The sequence below is a fragment of the Mytilus californianus genome, unplaced genomic scaffold (genome assembly GCF_021869535.1).
Source record: "Mytilus californianus isolate M0D057914Y unplaced genomic scaffold, xbMytCali1.0.p SCAF_5, whole genome shotgun sequence".
NCBI lineage: Eukaryota > Metazoa > Mollusca > Bivalvia > Mytilida > Mytilidae > Mytilus > Mytilus californianus.
Window position 1 is genome coordinate 33,610,653 of NW_026262701.1, and position 21,053 is coordinate 33,631,705.

A 21,053-nucleotide genomic window follows, 5' to 3' on the forward strand; every position below is an offset into this window, starting at 1 on the left:
AATGATCTAAAGTTTCATGAACACTCAGTAAATACACACATAAAAATATCTATGATGTTTAAAGTCAGAACAGGAGACAGCGTGGCTGATGATTAACCGAAATACACACAAGTAAAATCATGTCAGTAACTTATTCTAAAAGGAATTTGACATTCAAATTGAAAGAAAGAATTACATTTCAGTTTCATAGTTTCGGAATTTGTTGCAAGGGATCAAAACATTGATGATTGCTAGGAAGTTTTCAACTATATAAGAATGCCTACTTCAGTCTTTGGTTATGATATTGACCGCTCACTTTTCAACAAGGATCTTTATAAAAAGTTAAATCACAAAAATACTGAACTCCGAGGAAAATTCAAAATGGAAAGTCCCTAATCAAATGGCAAAATCAAAAGCACAAACACATCAAATGAATGGACAACAACTGGCATATTCCTGACTTGGTACAGGCATTTTCATAAATAAAAGTTCATATTAGTCTGAACCCAAATATGTATGGTTGCTAGGTACTTTTATAGCAAGTAAGGGTCGTTGCTAAGATATTTTGACATGACCTTGACCTCTGGTATTTAACCTAGTTACCAAATAAAAGCAATAATCAGTCTGAACATTTTTTCTATTAAAGATATGGGTATATTTGTAACCATTTCTGACAAAATCTAATAAAAAAGACCCAAGGTCACCAATAACCTTTTACCTTTAGATCAATCTTAAGGTCATTGAATGCACAACATTTTTCAATTGATTTTCATCCTTTATCTGTCAACAGTGTTAAGTTTACATATATAACTTCAATGTAAATGGGTGTGGATCCAAAAGCGTGCAATTAGTTCATGCAAAAGGCCTATAATTTGCCTTTTTGAATACAATGAAAATTCCCTTATTTTAATCAGTGTTGCCACCGTCTCCCCTTTTCGTAATAATTTTTTTCTTTTTATCTTTTATCTAACTAACTAAATGTTATATTTAAATGAAAAAAAAATGTTACAATATTCATCAAAATTAAAATGTGTGCATGATGACTGCCTGAAAATGGTAATTTTTCTACCTCAAAAAGTGCAATTTTGAGTCAAAATCCAAGGGAACCAATAACCATGGCAACGTGGACATAAACAAATTTTTTGTCAATATATTTCTTATATGTTTGTCAATAGCTACCAACATACAAAATTACAAAAAAAATCTTAAGACTGCGTGTTGCAACTTGGTTGGTGGTTACAAGAATTAGTATTATTACTTTAATTTCAGCAAATGCTTGATATAAATAATGCATTCAAAATTAAAGTTCCAATTAATGAGGTCCCATTTTTGCAATAATAAAACCACCACAAAAAATCAAAATATACAGTATCTGATTAAAGAGTTCAGGTTAGGTCTTGAAGATGTAATGCAGGCTGCATTGATCTGTACAAAGGAAGGTAGCTCCCTGCGATTGTGGAGATTTTACACGAACTATTTAAAGAGGAGGGTGTAACCCAATAAAACCCATACAAATGACCATTAAGTCCACTCTTTTTTTAGGCAATAGTGATCACTATGGAATGAGGCTACTGACATTGTTTGATTGAATGCTGCTTCACAACCAGTGGAAAGTATAGATATGCATATTCTGGATAATAAGATGTTAATGAGATAGGAATATATACCCCTTCATATAGGATCTGCTTACCCTTCCGGAGCACCTGCGATCACCCCTAGTTTTGTTTTAAAGGGGTTCCTAATGTTCTTGCTTTATTTATAAGTGTTGTTCTTTGTGTTTTTTTATTTTTCAATGTTTGTGCTGTTTACACCGGTAATTGCTCGTTTCAGTGTTAGAAAATTTTACACGACTGATGGTCTAGAATTTCTTGGGGTTAGATAAGAGTCAATTACCAGTCCGCTATTGAGAGATATATAATCAATTGATATATCTTATAGGAGTAACACGATAGGTGTCATATGTGGAGCAGGATCTGCTGACAGATGGTCTAGAATTTCTTGGAGTTAGATAAAGAGTCAATTACCAATCTTCTATTGAGTGATATCTAATTAATTGATATATAGGAGTAACATGATGGCTGTCACATGTGGAGCAGGATCTGCTTACCCTTCCGGAGCACATGAGATCACCCCCAGTTTTTGGTGGGGTTCGTGTTGCTAAGTCTCTAGTTTTCTATGTTGTGTTTTGTGTACTGTTGTATACGTGTTGGTCTTTTTCTTTTTTAGCCATGGCATTGTCAGTTTATTTTCGACTTATGAGTTTGAATATCCCTTTGGTATCTTTCACCTCTCTTGTACTAGACAACATGCTTGGTCTGATTCTTAATGTACTAAACCAACAAGGTAAATATTTGCGGCAAAGACATGTAACCCTCCCTGAACCCATTATTCTAACTCTGAGCCAAATGGTCTTTGCTCTAAATCCCAAATGTATTGTACTCAACAGAGCAGCAAATACAAAAGTTCTACGGTTTGATTCTGCCCTAGGGTTGAACCAAGGACTTCCTGCATTCGAGGCAGTCTTTAGGTCACCCATTCCAATTGAAGATAAAGAGTCCAGATCAGAATTGACCTATTATTGTAGAGTCCAGATCAGAATTGACCTATTATTGTAGACACATCATTCTATACAAAGTAAGGTAATATCTCTTATGACAAAGGAGCCCAAGTAATAGCTTTCTTTACCTGGTAATAAGATTGTTTAGTGGAAAAATAAAAACCCTGATAAGTTTTCATGTTTTTTATTAGATTTGATGTGTAGACATGTATTTCAACATTTATATCTGTACAAATTAAAATAATGTACATAATATGACTGGCATGCATAACCACTGTACAATAATAAATTTGGCATCTAAAAATTTGACACAAACAGACAGGGGACAAAAATTCCCCAACACAGACATCACAAAATATATTGAAATCTACATTTATAATGTAGTCTACTATAAACATTGTATATTACAGTTCCTTACTTATATACCATATTCACTGATTAAATTTTGTTTAATTTCACAGGGTGCTTATTTTCTGTGGGTTTTTTTCTCACACCATTGATAGCAAAATAAATAGTCCTCTCAAAAACTCAAAAACTGCAGATTAACAGTAGAGTACAAATCATTATATTATATTAACATGAAAATAGATACTCTTTCAGCTTTTGCTTTTAATTTATAAAATATTTCCAGCATTTGCTTTTTGTTTATAAAATGTCATATTTTCACTTTCCATGTATACAGTTTATGAATTTAATAGACAACCTCCCAAACTTAAACCACAATGGTAAATAAATCATCAACCAATTTCAAAATCTACAAAATTAGAAATTATATAAAATTCACAATGGTGTTACCTTATTATTTCATTATTTCAGTTGCCATATTTTTCACATAACAATAAGTTTTGATATGATTTATCTATCCTACAAAAACTAACAACAAATAACATTGTTTACCATGAATTATGACTAGATTGTTACAAAGATTTAACAATGTACCCTAAATAAGACTCAGGTCAGTTTGGATGGTTTCTTCCTTCATTCATTCAAGTTATCCACTTCATGGACTCTACCGAAAGGATTCACACAGACATTGATTGGTTAACCAGACGGAGTTTAATTCATTCATTTGGTTATATTTCATATACAACTGTAATAACCCTTTTAGCTGCCATTATTTCTTCATTTTTTTTTTTTACTTTTTTCTTTTTTCTGAACTTTCAAAATATATTCAATTCATTAAACCATTTATTGTATAGCAAAGCTTAAAAAACTGTTGAAAGCATATTTTTATCACTGACAATTTGAAGCTATATTTGCACTAGTGCCATATAAATATTGCATGCTAACTTTTAGTTGCGCTCTGTGGGAAATATTATGTTGCTGTACAATAAATTCATTTCTTCCCTTACATTTCATATGAAAAATCCAGAAACGTTTCCTAAATGAGGCAACATAATTTGGTTATACTTATTTTTCATACATTTCTTTCATTCACATCCCTCCAAGCTGACCATATTTATTAAATTGCAATGCAATTTTGTCAACAAGAAATTTCTAGTTCTAAAGTAACAACATCTAGGTATTGTGAATTCAGAAACTGTTGCATGTTTTAACATGGTAGAAAATGCATTTGTATTGGAATTGCATTTATTATAACTTACATTTTAGATTCATATTTCATTGTTTGAATAATACATTTCCTTAGGTCAAATTAATTAATCTTCCATGTTTTGCCTATTTATCAACAGTAGCAATAATAATTTCATGCAATAATATCTGAATTTACAATATATGAAATGCATATGATGTTGATAAAGTTAGTTTTTTTAACATGATTGATATTGCCTCAAAATAAATCTTATCTGCTTTTTCAAACATTATACAAATTTCAATATGCAGAGAAAAATCATTTTACTAAATTCATGAGTGTTACCAATAGATGAATGTCACTATTTGTGTAGCAACAATATAAAGTCTTAAAATATACATCTGCTTAAAAAGAAAATAAGATATTAGAAAGATGTAAAACATTATTAAATCTAAAGGTGAAAAGCTCAAGTAAAAGTAAGGTTACAAAGAGGCTGTAAAAATATGACTATCTGTCATCAATAGATATTTACACATTGATTGGTATTTACAAAAAGATTGCACTATCAAAAAAATAAAATACTAAAATATTACATTCAACAAGCAAGCAGATATAAAAGTCTTTTTTTAAAATTCAGAATGTTTATATAAAAGAAAACACTGCTTAAGATTACAAATCATAATATGAAATCTAAAAAGCATAATTACTCACATTAGAAATCTACTCTCTCCTGATAAGGTATCCATTTTGTGAGAAAGTCAGTGGATTTTCAGAAACTCTTGATAAATTGAAGACAAAATATGAAATGTTTTATATCTATATAGAAAAGAAAATTGTCTTCCTATAGAAATTATTACATCAAAGAACATTTAATGCAAAACATTCTCTTAGAAAATAAAGTTACAGTGTGGTTTTTATATCTTGTTTAGAAAATAACAATATTTTATTTCCTCGGTGAAATAATGATTGTGCAATTTTCACCCTTCTACTGTCAGTTAATAAATAGATATTAACAATTACAATAAATGATTTTACTATCGTCTCAATTCAACCAACACTTTTGCAATAGCAGTACATCTGTTCCTTTGTAAGGTGAAAATGGGAATAAAATTTAGATTCAATTAAGGTCAAACTCAGAATCAATAGTTTTTATATGGTTAATAGTTGTCCAAATTATAAACTTTTTACCACTTTAGGAATTCTATCACATTTCTATTCTCAATGTATCTATTAAAATAATTGAAACTACAAGAAAAGCAATTTTGGATGTCAAACAGAATTTTAGAAAGAAATGCTTCACTTCTACTCTTACAACAGTATTTATAATTAATACTGTATCGTTTACTAACAATCACTCATTAACTTTATCAAAAATTTATGGAAGCCATATCTATCACAGTTTTTTTTAAGTTTTGTGCACCAGAAAATTTCTTTCTGTCAGCTCAAAAACCTTGAACTTGAGTAAATAAATTAGTGCTACATTGGTTTCTATGGTTACTATTTATACAACTTCAATAAATTGGAATATCTGTAAGTATATAGACAATAAATATGAGCACTATATCTTCTGTATATCACATTATCGTCAGCAGCTTAAGTCAGAACTACAGGTCAAAGCCACAAGGAAGTTCATTTAAATCTGACCTATATCAATATCAAGATTTTATACATTTGAAACTGACAATTAATTCTGACATTTAATGAAAGTAATACCTTCATTGATTATTAGTCTCATTAAATTTTCAGTGCCTATTTCAGTTAATAATTTAATTCATAGTAGGTGATCCAAGAAAAATTGAAATTCTATCCATAAGATAGACAAAAAGTCCCCCACTAAAACAGATCAAATGAATTCATTTCATAGTTCTAACATGGCAAATTTAAGTTAATGTAAACTAGACAATGATTTATGAATAGATTTTAAAAATAATTAAGTGATATTTTTTTCTGAAAGACAACAACAATGTTTTTAAATATCCATCATTATGTTAACTATTTATTCACTGAAGCTACATGCTCCCATTGGCTTCTCGCCTCTCCACACCAAGAGACTGCAGTTTCTTCAAGAACATTGGCGAGGAACCTTGTCGTCTCAGCTTAGTTGGACTTTCACTGCCTTCCTCATCACCATTTACATCAAGTGTTCCTAAACTTCTCTTGCCCAGAAACGATGGTCTCTTATCACCCATCTTTATCATGTTGTTTATTGCACGCAGATCCTATAAGAGACAGAAAATAACATCAACAATAGGTAGACTTTTTAAAAAAATCTGAGAATATTTTGAATTTATTAGAATTTAAAAATAAATAAAATCAATTATTTTACACTATTGGAAAACTCTTTTTTTCTTGTTTGTCTAATGTCCAGGGGAAATATTTCATGTATCTTCAGATCTAACAAGAAAAATTGAACAATAACACAGAAAGAGGTTCTGCAAAGTGGGTCTACCGGAATGAAGGGCTGGAAATTTGAACTGCAACTGAAAAAAGATAGTATACTGGATAGAGGCAGAAATTTATTTGGCAGAGAAATTATCTCCTCCTTTCCCACATGCTTTTTGTTGAAAAATTCTTTAAATTACAAAGAGCATGACACTCTCTCAGCAAGAGCCTAAGATTTAATATTTCCATTCTGATTTGAGATGGCTGCAAATTCATACATTCTGTACAGGAAATATATGATCCCTATAAAGCATACATAGTATTACTGCCATACAGGAGAAGTCAATTAACTATATTTCTTTACCCCAGTCACCCTTGGGGTCAAAACCTCTCATTAACAATTTTCTATTCAATTCTTTGCTTCCATATGTTGCTTAGAAAAATAAGTTTTCCCAAAACACTAAAATAATCTACTTTAAAAAATGGTCTGCTCTACTCTTATCAAGCATTTGGGACATCATTTCAACTAATAGGAAAGCTTTTTACACTCTAAAATATTATTGCTTAATCTTTGTTTTTACTTATGATTTTTTTTACTGCCTTTGAGATGCAAGATAACATAAATTCCAAAAATAAAATAATTCAGGAATTCACAAGCCAAGAAATATTTCTCCTGCAACAACAGGTATCCATGAACACTGGTTTTTACATACCTTTGCCGGGCTTCTGTTAAAACAATAGTGCATTCTGCCTGTAGCAGGAGTTGCTTTCAGATTGATCTGTTTGTGTGGAGATATGTATACTGGATATTTGGAGGATACTCGTCTTGGTGACAATGTCTGAGGTTTCATCATCGGTAAAGGAGACAAAGCTGGACAATCCTAAAATTATTATTTTATTTTATTGAATAAAAAAAAAACTTCATGCAAGAAAAAAAGAAAGAAAAACAGATAAATCCATTTGTTTGCCATTAACAAATATATTTTTGACTGAGTAAGTCACTTTTCATTCTTTTTTTAGTTTTCTTTAAAATTAGTAACCATATTTTAAACGAATATAAGATAAACTGAGTCTATATCATAATGGTGAAGGTAAAATTGAACATGTTTAGTTGAAAAAAAACAGGTGATAGTATAAAGGTGAAGTATAAAACAGAAAAGAAATAACTGAAATAATCCAAATATCAAAGGATAAATTCTTAACTGCTTCCCAAGTATTAAAATCAAATTATTTGCCATGAGGTATTCGAACTAAAATTACAAAGTATAACAATCAAATTAGCTGGAATGGGGTATTCAAATTACTAACCCTTGAAGGAACTGTAGCTGAAAATCTCTTTGCAAAACTATTCAATCTTGATACATAAATCTGCAAAAAAAATAATAGCTATACATGTAATTTGAATATTTTTCTTATCCATTACATAAACATTTTCCATACATTATACAAGCCTAAATAAACTACTTTGATATACTAAAAAAATTCATATGATTTTAATTTCAGACATTTTAAATTCAATTCTAATTTTCTGTTCTCCTGATTTTTATAATATGTAAGCTTATATTACAAACTGATGATGTGACAATCAAAGTTGTTTTCAAAAATAAAAATAAAACCATTACAATAGGAAAAATGGATACAATAACATTTTGAAGAAAAATGCCTACAAAGTTTGTATTTCAAAGATCATAAAGTTTTAAAAGAAAATCTTTACAGTAATGCTGTCCAACTTTCTATACATTGTAACTAATTTAACATCACACATGTATAGATAATCCAGCAGAAGAATCTTATTTTCTAAGTTTACCTGATTGTAAAACATAATGAGATCCCCTCTTTCTTCCTCAGCCTCAGAGCCTGACCCTCCCAAAGTCAGGTGGGTTGGCGTAGGAGGATGACTTCCAGGGTGAGGAACAGGTAATGTGCTCGTGGACCTCATTAAATCTCGGTTTTCTGATTTTTCTGCAAAAAACAAAAAACAAAACTTATTTTATCACTAAATACAACACATGTGGGTTTTTAAATACAAGTTAGTTTTATATGTAATCAATGTAAGGAAAATCTTAATTTTCAAGATAACTGTATGAATCTTGTACCAATTTATGTAGCTTGAGAAAAAGTTGCTATTCTGAGAAAAGTTAAAAGAGTAGGTGCATTGTGGAAACATCATGCTCAGCCAAGAACAACAAAATAATGTATGAGAAGCTTTATCATAACTTTTGACATAATATATGTATATATAACCAAATATTAAGTTGCGTTTCTTGTGTGCACACATACTTTTCCAATCTAATATACACTTATAAATTGATGCAAAACAAGGAAATCGAGAAATTTTACAAATTATACAATTCATTGTGGTTTGTTGCCAGGGTAGCTCTTTAAATTAGATTTGTTTTAATTTTCTGAACACCTTGTACCTTAAGTGTAGTTTGGACAAAATTAAGAATATATATGGTAACTTTTCAATTTGCACTAATATTTGGGCCAAATAAGGGACTTATTGCCCCTACTCCATTGTAGATTCATAATTATCTTTACTAGTAATAACAGAAAACTTCAAAAAGTTTCCATAGAATAATAATAATAGTGAAAGCTCTGAAATTGAACTTACCTGTAGTACCTGTATTATTTGTGGGCGATGACGAGCGACTGGCACCATTTTTACTACCATCACTTCCACCTGATGTGTGTCTACGTCGACCTGTCAACAACACACTTCTGTAAACCTGTAATGTTAATTGAGGGGACCATTGTATGGATAGTGTGAATATCATCATAGTTAACTAATATGAGAATTAATTTTTATAAATTTTTTGTCTGTGTACTATTGATGCCTTTTTTTTCTTTTTAGATCTTATAACTACGACATTATCAGAATATTGAATGATGAATGGATTAATAGATGTATCTCAATTACAAGATTAACAGTGCCAAGGAATACATCATCTCAGCCAGACATATTTTCTGAGTCAAGTATAATCAGTATTTGCTCTTACTCCTAACTGCTGCATGCTTAATGGAACACCAGCAAACAAACATTTTAATTCTTTGGTTTGTCTAGCTGTGTAGTGAACCAATGAATTAACGCAATTGAGGGGAACCTGCTATCTTCCTTTAGATCCAGACAAAAAGACATAAATTGCTGTAGATATATAACAACCGACTGAAGTTTAAATTAAATATTTAATTGTTGCTCTAATTAATTGACTTACATGACTTTGTGCCTGCGGCTGCATTCTGTAACACTTCATAATATTCTGGAATGACTGAGAATTCCCTGTAACCTGAAAAAAACAAGCAAAAAAAATGTATTGACATTTCACTAATCACCATAAATGGCCACCAAGAAGAATAGATGAAGTAAAAGCTTTATACATATATTAATCCAATGGAAAAATATTTCTCAATCATAAAAGTTCAAATGTAGAGTTACTAGTCAGATACTTCTTATACATATTAAATATCCTAGTTCTCTCCCTTTGTAAAATAGATTTGTGTGGTTACTCTTATTACAAAGGCTGGTTGGTTATAAGCAACCATTTCAGCATCATTTTATCAGAAGATTGCTATGGTTTGTCTGAATTGTTACACATTTAATGATTGCTGATAATTATTATATGACCAGGAAAATATCAACATGCAGTATCAACTAACATTAGAAAAATTTACTCTTATAATTTAACACATTTAGTTCAGGCAATCAACTTATTGGCTGTTGAATATACTGAAAATTGTCATCAGGACAACTAAAAACTTTATAAAGAGATTCAATTATATCCTGCAACTGACCAACAGCATTCCAAATTAAATAACTCACCTTTGACATCACATATATTGCACACATAAGAATTTGGTCTATGTGATGGTCAACAATGAGATCAGTGTGATTCACAAGTGTATGTTCAAAACAAGTCCATATCTTTCTCCTAAGGTCATCCTCTTCTTCAATGTGTAGCCTCTCACATAAGTCACGTAATCTCACAGATGACATATGATACAACTAAAATTAAAGACAACAAATAAATTTAAACTCTTTACAGGAATGTGAAATTCCTACCAAATTTAAGGTATAAATGGCTGCATTTAGTTTTTGACTTATTTTTTAAGCTGTCATGCTCCACAATTTATATATTTATATATTACACATCAAATAAGATCACTACATTGAACTATCCGGATATATTTAACTTGTAAAAATCTGCAATCTTAACAAATAATGTATTTCAAAATAAAGCAATCAATTTACCTTTCTAAAGAAAAGTGCCAAAGAACCAGTTTTCTTGGGTTTCTGAGACTGGTTCCCTGTCTGATTTGTAGGTGCTGCGTTCTGGTCCTGTTTATTTGCAACATTTGAGGTCCTTACAACGGTAGTATGTAAAGGTATCAGTATCTGAAAGAGCAATGAAAAAATGTGACTGAAATACAAAAATACCACCCTCATTTTCTAGGATGTTATGACTTTTACAAGGTTGTATCTATAGAACACATTTTAAAATACATTTCTTGTTACTATAACTATCATATGCTCCCATAGGGAACAAATATGGTAGATTCAATTTAGATCTATATACTGAAAACCTTCAACATGACTGTGATAAAACTTTCGATAGTTTTGGTAAAACCTCATAAAGAAGATAGAATTCCCCATGGATTTTTATCAGATTACATCAAAAAGGGGCAAAGGATTTCCTGCAAATTTCTTTATCTGAATACCAAACAACATGATGGCATGTATTCAGAGAGAGAAAAAAAATTGTAATCATTATAACCCCTACAGAAGCTCATAAGGTATCACCTGCCTCATATCAATTATTAACTGATTAAATATCTCATATTACCCTATTGATATAAATGTCACTGGAAATTTCTGTAAAAATCTGAATCATGTTCATTTAATTATCTTTACCTGTCTCCCATCTTCGGTCTGTGCCTGTTGGAATGCTATTACTGTTTGATTGTCTTGGTTTCCAGTCTGTGTTGTTGCAGAACTTGTCCCACCACCTGCTCCAAACAGCCTCCTTTTGGCACTCCCTGGTGATGGGGAACTAAACCTGTCAGCAGCTGATGGTCCTGGTGGTGACTGAGGGATTTCTGTAATTAAAAGATAAGTACTGTAACTCTATAAGAAGCTTTAATATGAAAGCTAAAAAATGTTAAAATAAACTTTCCTCCATAAGTGTTTCATCATTCCTAATGAATCATACTAAATTACTAGTTACATAGTCTTCAGTTAGGTTGTCATTATTTTCTTCAAATCTTTAAGTGCCAGTCTTTGAAAGAATCAATCAATTTAGAAGAATATCAAAACATGGCCAACAAAAACCCTCCGACCTAACAATCCTATTTTGAAGTTACCATCATCCTGTGTTAGGAATGGTTTGTCTTTCGTTTCTGCCTGTCTTGTACTTCGAGTAATCTCTAGATAACTTTTGGTTAGAATGATAGCAAATTACGGAGTAAGCTCCCCTTAACTGTTAATTTTTAGTGAAATACCAGAACAGGAAAAGGAAACGATGTTATATGTATACACCATTATACATTTTGAACATAAATTAATGTAAACTTGAGCAGGTTTTTGTTTGATATGTTTTCACCAATGCCTGATTCTTAGGCAGATTTGCACTTTAAAACAACAACATTATCATTTCTGAGACTATAAAATGATGTTACATTCAAAACTAACTGAGGTTTGGTACTCATTTTACACTTCTGAACAAAAGAATGATTATGCTGGTTGCTTAACAGTATTGATAAATATATTCTCATACATACCAAAGATTGGTAGGTTGTCATGGAAATTTTAATTTCTTTAAACAATAAGTTATCATCATAAATAATAGTATAAATGGATGCACTTAATCCTTAAACGCTTGATTAATATATGCATAAACCTTAATGGAAAAACATCATTACAATTCAACAATAGATATCTATTTTAGAAGAATTTGTTGTTGGATTGCTGTTTCATTCACATGTATATTTAAAATCTTGATTTTAGTTGAGAACAGAACAAACCTTTTCTGCCCCCATGACCTTCATCGACCAATCGTTTAACTGCAGGATGTTGCATCACTTTACTTCCTGAACTTAAATTGCTGTCTATCAAACTTGGCAAGATAACCTATATATAAAAAAAAATATTGTGTGATACATAAGTTTATAAACAATGTGTGTGTGGCTTTTTCTTTCTTTTCTTAATTGATTTTCAAAATATCAAATTGAAACTTTTCTTTCCATTTTTCCAAACTAGAAACTTTGTACTACTTTGTACATTGATAAAAATAATTAAAACACAGTATAAATATATATACCACAACTTTGAATCTAGTGTGAAAAAGTGTTCTTTACAATCGCAACTAAATCAAAATATTTTGTTAAGATAAATAAAATGCGGGCTTTTTGCCTTAATATGTGCAATTTTCAAATTGTACTATTGAAACTTTTCACTGCCCAGCTCTTATCAAGAATATACAAACCTCTTCACAAACTGGTACCCCATTGTTATCTTGGATAGCTGTCCACAGTGGTGACTCCCGTTTCCAGGCATGACTTTCCAGAATACATTCTTCTACCTATTATAAACACAATATAATTAAGATATGTAAAATACATTATATCACAGTATTTGAGAAATTTAAGGTTGTGGGCAGTTGTAAATTTTGTATTTAAATGAATATACACAAGGTTCTTTCCTAAACCATGATTTCCACATCATTTGTACCAGAAGAAATCATATATTTTTAATATATAATTTCTGTTTAACTGCTAAGTAAACAAGACAGCAATTTATAGAAAAGACTAAACTGACAAGTCTCTTAACCCTATTTACTACTCTCCAATTATTTATGTGGTGACCATCAATTTATTGTCTTCATCCTAACACTTTAGATTACTTATGTCATATTTTAACTTCTAAGTTTTCTCCAATCAATACAAATACTGCAATGTTGCAGAAATAAGCTTCAAAGGGATATCAAGTAGTCCATAATACATGGTATGAATGTCAAATGAGAATATGAATTTGTCAATTGTATACTATTGATTTACTTCATTAGTTCTTCCTTGTGAACATTTTGTGTAAAATTAAAATGAAAGTTTTTTGTCAACTCACATGATTAAGATGTTTGACTACATCTCTTGAAAGACCATCTTCAGCACGTATAATAATCTCCACAACTCGGTAAAAATAATAAGGACAAATATCAAAGATTTCTACAATCCATGGAAATTTCCTGCAAATATATTGTCATAAGAATATTAAATCATCTCAATTTTTTTTTATCGGATGCGACCTACAGACGCATTAACTGAGACAGATATGAAAAAAATTGAAAAACCAGTTAAGAACGCTACCAGATGGACCTTATTCATATCTTAAGATCTGCTGATCCAACATAAAATTAAGCTTATATGAAAATTACAGTTACCCATATTAAGAATTGGATTTAAGAATATAACAGTAATACTCTGAAATGTGTTTAATCTTCCTAACTCTTAACCCAAACAATTGGGTTTTTTTTTTTTCTTTTAAATTTTACCTTTTGTGGAACCCCAAGATTTCCTTTATAATGTGCATTATTAAATCACAGTGATGTCAACTCAAGTGTTAACATAATCATATCACAGTGATGTCAACTCAGTGTTTATATAATCATATTAAAGTATTTGAAGATAAAATCAAATCATATAATTATTATTAATAAGCCACTATTTGTTTTTAAGAAAGGAATGAAATAGAGAATAATAGGTGTAAATATGTAGACAGACAGACAGACAATGGAAATTCTATATGGTCAAGCCATATTTTTTAGGATGTATGCTAATGTATGCTTTTATAGCTTACTGTACTTCTTCAGTTTTGGGATGAAGTATGGTAACCTGTAATTGTTAACCTCCTTGTCCTTTGGCCTCTGTTGGACAGTTGTCTCATAGGCAATAATACAAAATCTCCTTATTTTTATATGAGCGATACAAAACCTCTGTTTCAGAATCTAATGCATTCTTTGTAATATTTTTTTTTAAGCGTACACCAAAACGTTGTGATTGATTTAAAACATACTAAACAATGGAAATTCAACCAATGACATGACGTTATTTTCATTTTGGTGTACGAACAAAGAGATTACCCATAGTCCTTTAGATTCTGAAATGGCGAATTACAAGGTTCAACTATGACCTAAAGTATTTGAATGAAAAGGCCCTGAAATACCTCATAGTCATTCATGGGATTTTTAATATAATACAGGAAATCATTAATAATATCTTACCTTTGTGAATTGTAGGAAAATATAACAATTTCCAAACAACAAGCAAATAAACATCTGTGAAAGGCGTCATGTTCCAATAAATTCTGTAAATATATATGCATACACTGATAAAGGAACTTTCATTACACACTTTCTACTTATATATTAATCCTTGCAGGACCTCAAAGTACTTGTGAAAACATGGTCGAATCTCGATTATAAGAATTGAACACTCCAGCCTGCCATTACCATCTTTAGTGGTTAAAGATTTACTAAAGTAACATTTTTTCACAATTATGGTGACAAGAAATAACTGGCTGCACACAAATGTGACTTTTACAGTAGAATTGTCACCTTCGTAACATGAATAAATAAATAGTCATCCAAGTAATAGACACTGTCAGACATCTTCTTTTTTTTTCATGACAATTAAGGTGGTACATAACACTACAGGGAGATAACTCTGTAAAAATTAGCTGAACATTTTAAACACGTTCTATTAAGGAAATATTAAGCTTCTCGATGATCAAAATAAGTGTTTGTCAAACTGCTATATTTCCAATGAAATTTTTCCGTTAAAGTGTGTGGTTCAAGTCTTTTGAAATTTTTCATATTTTGTCAAAGGGTCAAAGTAAATATTTTGTCAAAATTCTATGAAAATCAAACGAGCCAAATTAATTTTAGTCAAGGTGTTTGGTACCACCTTAAATCCTTTTCTATATATTGCCTCAATTTCATCTATGACTTTTGGGAAAATTGTATGCAACTGCTTATACATTGTACTTACAAATATAGCCTCTTTACTACTTAATCTGTTCTTCTCTTGAGCTACAATACTTTCTAATATTTTATAATAAAGACTCTCTCCAAGCTGTAACCGTCTCTTAGCAAAGTCTATGTGGGCACCTGGATTTTCATCTGTTGGCTACAAAAATAATAGCAGAAGTTACATGCATGTTATTGCAGCACCTCTGTCATTCAACAAAAAGTATAAATGAAGAAATACTGTGAATTCATTATTATTTGTCGGATACCAATTTCTGTGGATTTTGTTGACAAAGGTTAAATACGAATCTAAATGTTCAACGAAATAGAAATTTTTTTGGCTTGTGTGCTGACTTTTAATAAAATCATGACATTCAATATCCGTGAGAATACAATTTCTCCTGAAACCATGAAAATTGAAACCTAAGAAAATAAATGAATTCAAAGTAGTTATTAAAAACTTTGGAATTTATTCCATCAGAAACAATGCATTTATCAACACAAAAACTTATAAATAAATGGAGAATGTGTCCATGGGACACAGATGATGCCCCACTTGCATATAACGTTATAAAGGGACATAACTCAAGAACAGTAAAAATGACACCACAAAAATTCGAACTTGTGAGTTTTTTGATAATAAGCATTGTGTATATGTTTCATAACATTTGGTCGAGGCAAACTTAAGTTAGAGAACGGAAACCAATTTTGGGACGTACAGATGGACAAGGGTAACACTTAATGCTTACTCAGATGAGGCCAGGGCATTAAAACAGTATTATACGTCATCTCCCTGCAGAGGTGTGCTGCTATCAGGTCTAAGCAAGGGATGATTTTTGTTGAAGGATAAGAATGAAGAAATTAGTTTCACCCAACCTTTATTCTGGCTAGTCTGACAGGTGCCCTTGAGCAGCAGAAAATGTAGGCTTCTTTTTCCTCATTTGAAGTTTGTTTAACACTTTTTTTACATATCAAATATATATATGCCTCTATTTCCTATGTATATTCACTGTGACTCGTTGTTTATCAATTTTTAAAGATCTGATAATAAATAGTAATATATCATATTTTATAAATCTCATGATTACCTGAACATATTGGTTACAAAAGACTTCTCCCATTTCTCTCACACGTGACAAAATGCCATCTATAGGATCTTTGGGACATTCACTGCAATATAATAGATAATACAGATTAAAGTTCTCATAATTATGTGATATAATCTGCAATCTGAAATTGAAATTTCCTCTTTCAAATTACAATTTTTAATTGCGAAAAAATATGAAACATATACAATTTATTAGATAGCTCACTTTGAAAGGAATTCAGTAATGATTTAATTAGTTTAACAATTTATGATGTAGCTGCCTTTCCCTTCTTCTGATAGGTGATAAATTCATTTTCTTGGTTGTCTTGTTTGGGCATAAAAAACAACAGTAATATTCTAGTATTTCAAATTTGTTCTAATTGGGAAAAATTACAACCCAAATTTACATAAAAAAACTTAAACTGGTTTGCCAATTAATTTCCAAAAACAATTAAAATGTAAGTTATCGAGTGCAACTTAGATGCATTCCTACTTAAAGCTCTAATGAACCCGATGACTTCAATGTGGTTTTCTACATTTCTTTGTGGTTTAAAACAATTTAAAAATGTCCAATCTTTTTTTACTATTTAAATTGTTAAAGTTTTATACTGGAAAGTGGATCCAGTCAGGCTATACATTTGCATATCAGATGATCTTAGGAGTGATGGGTAAAATGCCAAGTACATAAAATCGTAAAATTCCACTTACAAGTGCATGCACATGCATTGTTCAACAATAAACAAGGAATTTAAAGGAACAATGATCAGAAATTTGAACCTTCCATTTCTATGTACATAAAATCTGATGATTAAGTAAATTAGACTGTGACCTTGATATCAGACATAAACAATGGCTTTGATATTAATCAAAATTTTTCCACTTATAAAAAACTTTTTAAAAAAAATACTTCTTCAAAAAAAGATCTTAAAAGTTAGATAAAAATATATATTTCTTTTAGACTTCATATATATATCATAGGTTTGAACGTTGTTTTCAATTTAGACATTTATATATATACTTTTTCACTTTTTGGTATTTTGGAAAATGTTGTTTGTGCTGTATTTAGACCCCTCTACAAAGAAAATTGTTTTACATGCACACGTATAAAAATTGTGGTTTTTATCCAACGCAATCATAGGTTTGAACGTTGTTTTCAATTTTGACTTGTGTATATATATATATATATATACACCTTTTGTTTACGGTATACCATCTTTGCCGCAAGTTTATTGTTTTCTTTTTGGTATTAATTTATAAATAAGATCCATTTATTACACCTGGTGATCAGTTTATTTGGCAATCGCCAATGGCAGTCGACAGGGTTTAAGAACATTTGTTGTTCGACCTGTTAGTCAAATGCGTTTTGTTAAAATATACTTTTTCACTTTTTTGGTCTTTTGGAAAATGTTGTTTGTGCTGTATTTAGACTCTTCTAACAAGAAATTTTTTGTTTTGCATGCACACGTATAAAAATTGCGGTTTTTATCCAACGCAATCATAGGTTTGAACGTTGTTTTCAATTTAGACTTGTTTATATTTTTTCGTTTGGGCTTGTATTATATTTGCCTTCGGGTTTATATGATCCGTTCATCCTATTTTGACTCCTCAAAATTCAAGAGTTTATCCTAAATTGAGGTGAATTATATGGCCTTCCAAATACCGTTTCGATTCCTAACATCACTGAAGAGACATTAATTGTCGAAATCCGGGTATGGTGTACAAAAATCTTTGCACCTTTTGTTTACGGTATACCATCTTTGCCGCAAGTTTATTGTTTTCTGTTCGGTATTAATTTATAAATAAGATCCATTTATTACACCTGGTGATCTGTTTATTTGGCAATCGCCAATGGCAGTCGACAGGGTTTAAGAACATTTGTTGTTCGACCTGTTAGTCAAATGCGTTTTGTTAAAATATACTTTTTCACTTTTTTGGTCTTTTGGAAAATGTTGTTTGTGCTGTATTTAGACTCTTCTAACAAGAAATCTGTTTTGCATGCACACGTATAAAAATTGCGGTTTTTATCCAACGCAATCATAGGTTTGAACGTTGTTTTCAATTTAGACTTGTTTATATTTTTTCGTTTGGGCTTGTATTATATTTGCCTTCTGGTTTATATGATCCGTTCATCCTATTTTTGACTCCTCAAAATTCAAGAGTCTATCCTAAATTGAGGTGAATTATATGGCCTTCCAAATACCGTTTTGATTCCTAACATCACTGAAGAGACATTAATTGTCGAAATCCAGATATGGTGTACAAAAATCTTTGCACCTTTTGTTTACGGTATACCATCTTTGCCGCAAGTTTATTGTTTTCTGTTTGGTATTAATTTATAAATAAGATCCATTTACTACACCTGGTGATCCGTTTATTTGGCAATCGCCAATGGCAGTCGACAGGGTTTAAGAACATTTGTTGTTCGACCTGTTAGTCAAATGCGTTTTGTTAAAATATACTTTTTAACTTTTTTGGTCTTTTGGAAAATGCTGTTAGTGCTGTATTTAGACTCTTCTAACAAGAAATTTGTTTTGCATGCACACATATAAAAATTGCGGTTTTTATTCAACGCAATCATAGGTTTGAACGTTGTTTTCAATTTAGACTTGTATATATATATATATATACCTATTTGCCAATATAAATATAACAAAGAAATTTAATATTGGAAAGTAACCATATCTCAATAGAATAGCATTTTGTATTGTTGTTCTTCATCTGCTGCTGTCCAAGTACAAACAATGTTATTTGTGTTGTTGGTTTGCTGTCTATATAATGTATACACAGGATCTACTTTTATCAAAAACAAAAAAACAAAACAAATGAAATTTGAAATGGGTTTCTGATAACAGGGATCTGTACATTACTATCTGTATGTTTTATTTAAGTATGATTTTGAGTCGCCAGTTTGACATTATGTTTGCATATTACTTTTCTTCATTGAATTTAAAGTGTTCTCTACATTACTATAACTGCTTGAATTATAAAATGTTATTTTAGGAGTTTAATTGTCGATTCTTGTGTCTGGGTATATTAAGTTCTAGTTGCCAATGACTGTTATTCTATATACCTGTGTTTGAAATTCAAGCAATGCATTTATTGACTGATATAAACAGAACTATGACCCCTATATTCTAAATTAAGCAATCTCATTAAGTAGCTGATTTTTTCAACCATTGTGAATATTTTCCAAATTCACACGATCTTCTAAATAAACAGGGATATGTTTCACCTGTGTATACATGCAATTTTTATAGTATAAAGCAAATGTTTCAATCTAAAGGGGCATTACCTGTTAAATTCTTGTTCACTAATTTGACTCAAATTCTCATAATTGATTTATATCATAATATCATAATAAAACATATATCCAAATTACAAGTAGTCCAAAAGAAATAATTAAGAATAAAATTGAGAATGGAAATGGGGAATGTGTCAAAGAGACAACAACCTGACCATAGAACAGACAACAGCAGAAGGTCACCAACAGGTCTTGTTATAATGTATCAGCAATTCATGGGTTTTTCAGACAAGACGCCATCTAATTTAACATCGAGATGACCTCCAAAAATTGCTAGTAGCCATATGACCCGATATGAACATAAATATAAATATAAATACACAGACAAGCACGTGACTTTTCTAGGTCTGTTTGATTTCATATCATGGATTCAAAATAAATATTTAAACCATCATTTAACAGTCAGGGGTGCTACTTAAACAAGTGATTTGATCATCACTTATTTCAGTGATTTGATAAATTCAGTTATCACCTATTTAAGTGATTTTAGTGTTTTCTTTGATCTTCAAATGCTAATTTCATTGATTTTCCATATTTTCACAATCTTTTCTATAATTTTCCTACATAAATCAATTATCCCTTTTTCTTTGTATATTAATTTCACCAGTGCGCTTGGGCAGTAAGTTAGTGCGCTAAAGCTTTTAAAAGTACCCTTGGGAATTTTTCTGTAATCAAAAATTCATTAACTATTCTTACTATCAGACAAAGATCAACAATATTAGGTAACCTGATTGGTTTTCTTTAGAGTTAGAATGATCTACTTCAAGGTTATGACCTGATCTACAAACTATTCCAGTTTTTGCATATTTTAAAAAAACTGTAAAAGTGTCAGGCTTATCAAGCAAAAGACAGTTTCTGCATGTACATAGTTGTTTTTTCAATGGAATTGTTGTCTTTTTACCAATAAAAAAATCAAGCTTGTGGGAAAAATATCAAGAAAATGTTATAAACACTTATTAAAGTGATTACATTTTAACTTCTAAAATTACTTGTTTCAGTGATTTAAAAAAGTCTGTGTGAAAATTTTTAATATTTCACAGCCAAAATCACTCGAGGAAGTGATTCTGAAATCACTTGTTTAAGTAGTACCCCTGACTGTTTAACTTTTTTGTGGGCCAAAATCAGTCAAACAAATGATTCTTCCCACAGGCTCCCTTGTTATACTTTTGTTCAATTTAAACATGTTTTAATATAATATCTGA

General features: G+C 30.5%; 1 protein-coding gene across 2 annotated transcripts in view; it reads right to left on the reverse strand.

Moving 5' to 3' along the window:
- Positions 1–2,704: 2,704 nt before the first annotated feature.
- The window catches only part of LOC127700956 (retinoblastoma-like protein 1), a 79,424-nt gene continuing 61,075 nt past the window's right edge, over positions 2,705–21,053 (reverse strand). For both annotated transcript variants that reach the window (XM_052204705.1, XM_052204704.1), the window contains 15 exons: positions 16,552–16,633; positions 15,486–15,623; positions 14,720–14,802; positions 13,564–13,684; positions 12,929–13,024; positions 12,468–12,573; positions 11,359–11,543; positions 10,699–10,842; positions 10,270–10,452; positions 9,665–9,736; positions 9,064–9,178; positions 8,257–8,411; positions 7,758–7,817; positions 7,163–7,330; positions 2,705–6,286 (listed from right to left, as the gene is read on the reverse strand). In XM_052204705.1, the coding sequence (XP_052060665.1) occupies positions 6,077–6,286; positions 7,163–7,330; positions 7,758–7,817; positions 8,257–8,411; positions 9,064–9,178; positions 9,665–9,736; positions 10,270–10,452; positions 10,699–10,842; positions 11,359–11,543; positions 12,468–12,573; positions 12,929–13,024; positions 13,564–13,684; positions 14,720–14,802; positions 15,486–15,623; positions 16,552–16,633 (1,918 nt within the window). In that variant the 3' untranslated portion in view covers positions 2,705–6,076. The remainder of the gene's footprint in view (positions 6,287–7,162; positions 7,331–7,757; positions 7,818–8,256; positions 8,412–9,063; positions 9,179–9,664; positions 9,737–10,269; positions 10,453–10,698; positions 10,843–11,358; positions 11,544–12,467; positions 12,574–12,928; positions 13,025–13,563; positions 13,685–14,719; positions 14,803–15,485; positions 15,624–16,551; positions 16,634–21,053) is intronic.